This window comes from Corvus brachyrhynchos, unplaced genomic scaffold, assembly GCF_000691975.1.
Source record: "Corvus brachyrhynchos isolate BGI_N302 unplaced genomic scaffold, ASM69197v1 scaffold365, whole genome shotgun sequence".
Lineage (NCBI taxonomy): Eukaryota > Metazoa > Chordata > Aves > Passeriformes > Corvidae > Corvus > Corvus brachyrhynchos.
The window spans coordinates 190,744-197,225 of record NW_008239544.1 but is presented as its reverse complement, the minus strand read 5'-3'; the positions used below and the strand labels follow the sequence as shown (position 1 = coordinate 197,225).

Below are 6,482 nucleotides of genomic sequence, written 5' to 3'. Positions count from 1 at the left end.
GGTGCGCAGAGCAGCGGGGGCTGCCCCTGGATCCCTGGCAGTGTCCAAGGGCAGGTTGGACGGGGCTTGGAGCAGCCTGGGATGGTGGAAAGTGTCAGGGGTGGAACTGGATGAGCTTTAAGGTCCCTTCCAACCCATTCCATGACTCAATGATCCTACAACCGATGCAGTCATTCAGGAGCTGTCCAAGGAGCTGAGCTGTTCCCCTAAACGAGGAAAAACTGCCTCTGCCAGGATTCTGTTCCGTGCAAACCCCCAGGCCCCAGCTCAGGAGATCCCATCCCATCCCTGCTCTGTCCTGCCTTAGCACAACCCTCTGGAGCTGCCCTCTCTGTGTGACAGCTTCCAAAAATCCCTGCTTTCCATCCTCCCTTGCCTTGCCAAAGCTGCCAGGATGTGTAATTAGTCCTTAGGTCTCAATTAAGCCCTTCACCATCGATCCCACCCTGTTTTACTGTCGCTCCTCCCCTTCTGTTGCAGTCTGGCTGTGTTTTCCCGGCAGCGCTTCCTGGCAGAGATGCTGCCACAGCTCGGGATCTCTGAAAGCTCTGGAAGCTCAGACCGTGGAGAGTGCTGGAATCTGGGTCTTGGGTACAGCAACCCAGACACCAGATGGGCTGGGGAGAAGCTGACATGGCACAGGGCGTTTGTCTTCCTTCCTTCTTGCTTTTCCCAAGGATGCAGTGCTGGACCAGCCCCTCTCACACAGGTGGGATCCAAATCTCCCTTCCCAAATTCCCCCTTCCTAATGGCTCTGCTGTTCCAGCCCCTCCTCGTGCTGTCAGAACACAAAAATGCCAGTGAAGCCTAAAAAATGATCCAAACCTTCAACTATCCAAGTGCCTCTGCCAGCCTGGGCATAAAGCAGCAGGTCTGGATAATTTCCATGGATTTATGGCCCACCTTGATGGGCATTTTAATGGGCCTTAGGTAGATCTGCAGCAGCCAGGCTCGTAAGACAGGGAAATACACTGAATTACCTCTCTCTCTGGGCTACTTCTCGGGAATATTTCTGGCCTTGGGCAAGTGTGAAAAGCCCAGAACTGAGACAAATTGCTTAACTGCCTGGGATTAAGAAAGGAATCATTCTTTTGGACCATGTGGGTTGGGAGCCAATTAATATTAGTCTGTGGCTGTCTTTCCTACTGAGCAAAACTCAGCTTGCCTGGGTGGAACAGAGAGCTGGGAAATCCAAGCTGGATTTGTGCTGGTCCAGAGGCAAAAGCAGGAATAACTAGGCAGGCACCAGTGGGAAAAATCCAGTCAGGAAACCACCAGTCCTTTTATTTGATGGATAACAAGAGGCATTTTGGTGCTGTTTTACAGATATCTGAATATCTGTGTGTGCAGGGCTCTGTTTAACCTGCTCCTGACAGGCCCTTTGTTTCATGCACCAAAAGAAAAGTCCTCGAGAGTCTTTCCAAAGAGTAAACACAGAATTCCAAACCCCAGGGGTGAATTCCCAAGGCTGCAATCCCAGTATGTCGTTTTTTGGTTCATTTCAAGTGTGCAGCAACCGTTGGGGGGGGGGGGAAATGATGACTAAGGAGCCAAAAGGAAAACCCAAAACAACACAAAAAAAGGAAGAGGTGGGAAGATGATGGACAGTTACCGTGGAGAATGGAATTTCAAAATTATCCTTTCCCCTGTCCACCCATAGCCCTGCGCCTGGAAAAGGAAAGGAAAGAAAAGAGGAAGCAAAACTGCGACAGGAGGGAATCAGACCATGTAAGGAAAAGAACTGAATTTAACTGGCACATGCTCTAATCCTTAGTTTATTTCTGGTTAAAAATATAGCAATCCAGTGCAGTGTAATAAGAAATCTGCTGAAAAGGTAGCAGAGAAACAGCTAAAACAGAAGCAAAGCAAAGCTGAGTCCACGAGTCCGGGCTGTATCCAACAACTCTGGATGTGAATGTCGAGGAGGGCTTTTCCCTCCTTCCCCACCCCCAAAATCTCCTGTGAGGGTCTCACCCTCCCCCTCGGGAGCTGCCACCCTCCTGCACCCTTCTCCTGCTGCTGGAGCTGCAGGGGGGACACTGAGGGTGGGATTTGGTCCCTGGCCCTACCAAATCCCAAAGGAGCTGTTGGAGCTGGTGGTGGTGGAGCACCATGGGGAGGGAATGGGAGCTTTGGGAAAGCCACTTCCAAGGAACGGAGCGGAGAGCACGCTGTGTGATTGGGACCAGGACAGCTCAGAACAGGGATACGGCATCTTTAATGAGTATGCAGATTATCCGTGGGGACAGGGAGGGGACAAAATCAAGGCAGGCATAGTACAAAGATGGTAGAAACGAACAAATTAAGTGACATAGAAAAAAAAAAAGAAAGAAAATACATCCTTAGAGGCTGCCATTGCCAATGATGTTTGGTTTGATTTTCTTTTTTTTCCTTTTTTTTCTTCTTTTTTTTTTTTTCTTTTTTTTTTCTTTTTTTTTTTTTGTCCTTTTTTTTAAATACAGGGACATGTTGGAAGCTGGAATATACATCCTGCATTACAAAGTGCAAAATACTACATGCTCAGAGCCCAAGCATGATGTCTGAAACAGTCCACAGCAAGATGTAAGAGACAAACCCACCACCCTCTCCCTCCTCTCTGGGACCTGCTCCAGGTGCTCCTCCCCAGGTGCCTTTGAGAAACAGTTGGATTTTGGCTTGGTTTTGTTTTATTGTCATCCTCAGTGGATTGGAATTGAGCCCTCTGTCCCCTGTCCCTCCCCACCCTGCTCCCTGTGCACACGTTTTGGGATGGGCTGGGATGCTCCTCACCAGCACAGCACCATCAGCCACTCCATCCGTGCTGCTGGAGGTGCCTCCAAGGTTTTGGTTGTTTTTGGGGAATCCAGGTACACATTTTTAGCCAGGAGAAATTGGCTGGGAATTAAAAGTAGCTCTGGGTGGTTTTCCAGCCTTGCCAGGGGTGAGGAGCAGCCTGGGGAGGAGGAGTGAAGGCAGGAGGGTGGTGGGGCTGCTGCTCACACCTCGTGTTCCCTATTCCCCCCCTGCCCCAAGGAAGTTTGCAAAAAGCCAATTTTGGTTTTAAAAACAAGGATCAAAATGGGGCCTGTTCTCCCATTTCCCATCCAGACAGGGTTCATTCCTTCCCCATGCTCCTTCTCTCCTCCTCCTTACAGCAGCATTCCTCCATTTCCAAAGGGACAAAAGCCTGATTTTGCTTTTCTCTCCCATTTATCATTAAAGCTGTTACAGATTTCCCTGGGAATCTCAGCCTGGAGCATCCCAGAGCCCATCCCCGCTCCACCCAAACTCTCCCCATGGTCCCCTCGTCTCATCTCCGTTTTGGGGTTCATTGCTGTTGTTACAAAGACAAATTTTTTGGGGGGGTTGGGGGGGGTGAGGGGAAGGGAAACAAGGTTTTTCTTTTGTTGGGATTCCTTCTCATCCTTCCCAGTGTTGGGGGGGCAGAGTGTTGATAGCATTTTGCCATGCCACACAGCATAGTGTTATACAAGCAAAGAATTTTGGCTAAAATCCAAAAAACATTACCCAGGAAAAAAAGGCAAACTGTGAGTGAGACTCGATCGTTTGTTGTTCTTCTGTGAAAAGACTTGGAAATTGTCGGAGGACAGTTCGAGTTACGATTTTTCCCTTTGTTTTGTATTTTTTTGTTGTTGTTGTTTGTAGTTGTTTGGTTCTGGTTTTTTTTTTGTTTTGTTTTTGTTGGTTGTTTTTTTTCCCCCATTCATACATGTAACTGTTATTTTTGCAAACAAGACAGTCTTGAATTAGATGAAAAAGTTAATAAACAAAATGGCGACTCCAATATTTAGTAAGATCACCATGACTACCAGGATGGGAGCTGAACCCTGCAAGAGAAAGAGAAGGACAGGAGTTAGATGGATCCTTGGAATTCTGCTGGGAGCTCTGTGCAGTCCAGGCAGCTCTGGGCATGAGCAGATCCCAGTTTACACCTCCCAAAGTGCCCAGGAACCCTTGGAGGATTTCTTTAAGCTGCCAAACAAACACTTGGCTGCACCCCCTGACTAAAGTGGATCATGGATCATCCCATGGAATTCTGGCCTTAAAAGCATAACTCAAATCAGTTGTTTATCAGATGGTCAATGAAAAGGAAGAAAAACCCCAAACCTGAGATGATATTGGATCATAGAGTGGTTTGGGGATGGTTTGGAGCCGTGTCCTCAGGACATTTCCCAGTTGTTCTCCAGGTGTCCTGGACACCAGGCCAGACACGGGGTCCATGTTCAGGCAACCTTTTGGGAATGCTCTAATAACCTCTGCTGAGTTTATATGGATCAAATGAAGCTTCTGGGAAATACCTGCAAGTGCCCAAGGCCAGGTTGGACGGGGCTCGGAGCAACCTGGGATAGGGGAAGGTGTCCCTACCATGGCAGGAGTGGGATGGGATGAGCTTTAAGTTCCTTCCCACCCAAACCATTCCAGGATTTTACCTGGAAAGCATTGCAGGAACCCCACTGCAGCTGCCCCGTGCACACACCCACCCCAGCTGGGCTGGACATCCCAGGAATGGTTCCATCCCTCTGGGAGCATCCATCGCTTCCCCCTGAGCACATCCCAGACAATCCTGTGGGACCCGAGGGCACGGCTGTGGGACCCCATCAGCATCCCAGGAACATCGCGGGGCTGCAGCAAACCCTCCAGCACATCCCTCTGCGGAACACCAGTCAGGAAAACATCCACCCCGGCACCTCATCCATCCCTGGCACCTCTTCCCTGGCACCCAACATCCCCGGTGCCACAGTGTGAACGTGGCTCGCACCAGGGCGAGCGATGCTGGCAGCAGGTGGGTGGCTGCTATTTCTTGGAGTCGCTGGTATCCTCAGCTATCCCTGCTGCATCCAAGCTGTGCCAGCCTCCATCCCTGGAATGGTCCAAACGCTTTCCCCCAGGCTCCTGTCCCCCTCCTAGCACACCTCACATTGCTGGGATGGAGTGGGAAAAGGGCTGGGCACCCCTTGGGAGCTTCCCCATGGCTGCTCTGCGGAGCTGCTGGCAAAGAAACGGGAAAGAGCAGCTCCTGGCTGGCCAGGGATGGTTTCTTTTCCGAGCAGCCTGATTCAGCTCGTGTTTGGGAGTGGGTGGGAGCGAGGATGCTGGAGCCTGCTGGAAAGGCGTATTTGTAGCTTAGCAACAGGGTCAAAGGCAGCCAAGCCAAGGCAGGGATGGCGGAGAGCCGCTCCCGGCAGCCAGGTGCCCATCCACGCCCGGCTGCTCCCGGCAAACCTCTCCTCCTGTGCCGTGCACAGCCTTCCAAAGGCACAAACCACCCCCTGCCCGCCGCTCCTTCCCTCTCCCAGCCCGGCTGTGCCAAGCCCGGCCTTGCTGGCGCTGGGAGGGATTAGCTGCATCTCAGAAGATTATTGGGTTTTAGGGTTTTTGAGCTGCTGGTAATATAATAACAGATCGCAGGCGATTATCAGTGTCATTGTTTGCCTTGGCACGGCCCCGCCGAGGCACAGAACACACTCCTGCCCCCAGCCCCGCAGCCAGGGAAGGCTCAGCCGCAATTCCAGAAGCCCTGGGATGCTCCAGGGATGAATTCCCTGCCAAAACAGCAAACTTTCAGGGCTGTATTTACCCTTGCAGGACCCCATTTATTCCCTGAAAACCGTCTTTACCCTTCCAGGACCCAGCCAGAGCTGCGCCTGTTCTGCTCACGCTGCTAATCCCTCCAATTCCCTGTTCCCTCACTGACCGAGGTGCAGCCCTTTGGTGGGATGTGTCCATGAAGGGAGCACAGCCTTTACTGGTGTGAAGGAATCAGCCTGGAGTTGTACCAGGGAGGTTCAGATTGGATATTTGGGAAAAATTCTCCACCCAGGGCAGTGGTGGAGTCCCCATCCCTGGAGCCATGTGCATGTGGCACGTGGGGACACGGAGTAGAGGTGGCCTTGGCAGTGCTGGGGGAATGGTTGGACTCAATTCCAGAGCACTTTCCAACCTAAATGATCCCATGGTTCTGTGATTTACACACAGGGCATCCACGTTGTGCCCTCAGCTGGGAAAATGGGGGATCCAAGCCCCGCTGGCATCGGCAGTCCCTGGATTCCCGTGCACGGAGGCTCTGCTCAGCTCCCCGGCTCAGGCTGGGCCTGGCTGCATCCTGCATCCCCTCAGCAGGGCAGGGCCAGGAGAAAATCCTTCCTTTGCCACCACAGCCGTGGGGTCTCCCACGTTTGCCAGCCAGAGCACCCCAGGAACAGGGTGACCAGGGAGGGCTGAGAGCTCTGTGAACTGAACAGCTCAAATCCAGCTGACTCCTCACAAAATCTTCTTCCTTTTCACAGCTCCCTCTTTTTAACCCCCTCTTCCCTGTGCTGCTCCAGCCAGGGCTGTCCAGGTGGGAATGGCAGGGAATGGCTGTTGCTGCTGGATAAGCAGCTTTGCCACTCCAAAGCTTCTGGTTTAGCTCCAATTACGGATCCTGCTGCACTTCCAAACGCTTGTGTCTGGCTGATTTCTGTCCTCGGGGGGGTCGGGGG

The 6,482-nt window shown here is 51.9% G+C and overlaps 1 protein-coding gene across 1 annotated transcript in view; it reads right to left on the bottom strand.

The window, feature by feature from the left end:
* Window positions 1-1,759: 1,759 nt before the first annotated feature.
* The window catches only part of JPH3 (junctophilin 3), a 50,754-nt gene continuing 46,031 nt past the window's right edge, over window positions 1,760-6,482 (bottom strand). Inside the window, exon 6 of the mRNA XM_008639175.2 lies at window positions 1,760-3,827. Within this exon, the coding sequence (XP_008637397.1) occupies window positions 3,747-3,827 (81 nt within the window). The 3' untranslated portion in view covers window positions 1,760-3,746. The remainder of the gene's footprint in view (window positions 3,828-6,482) is intronic.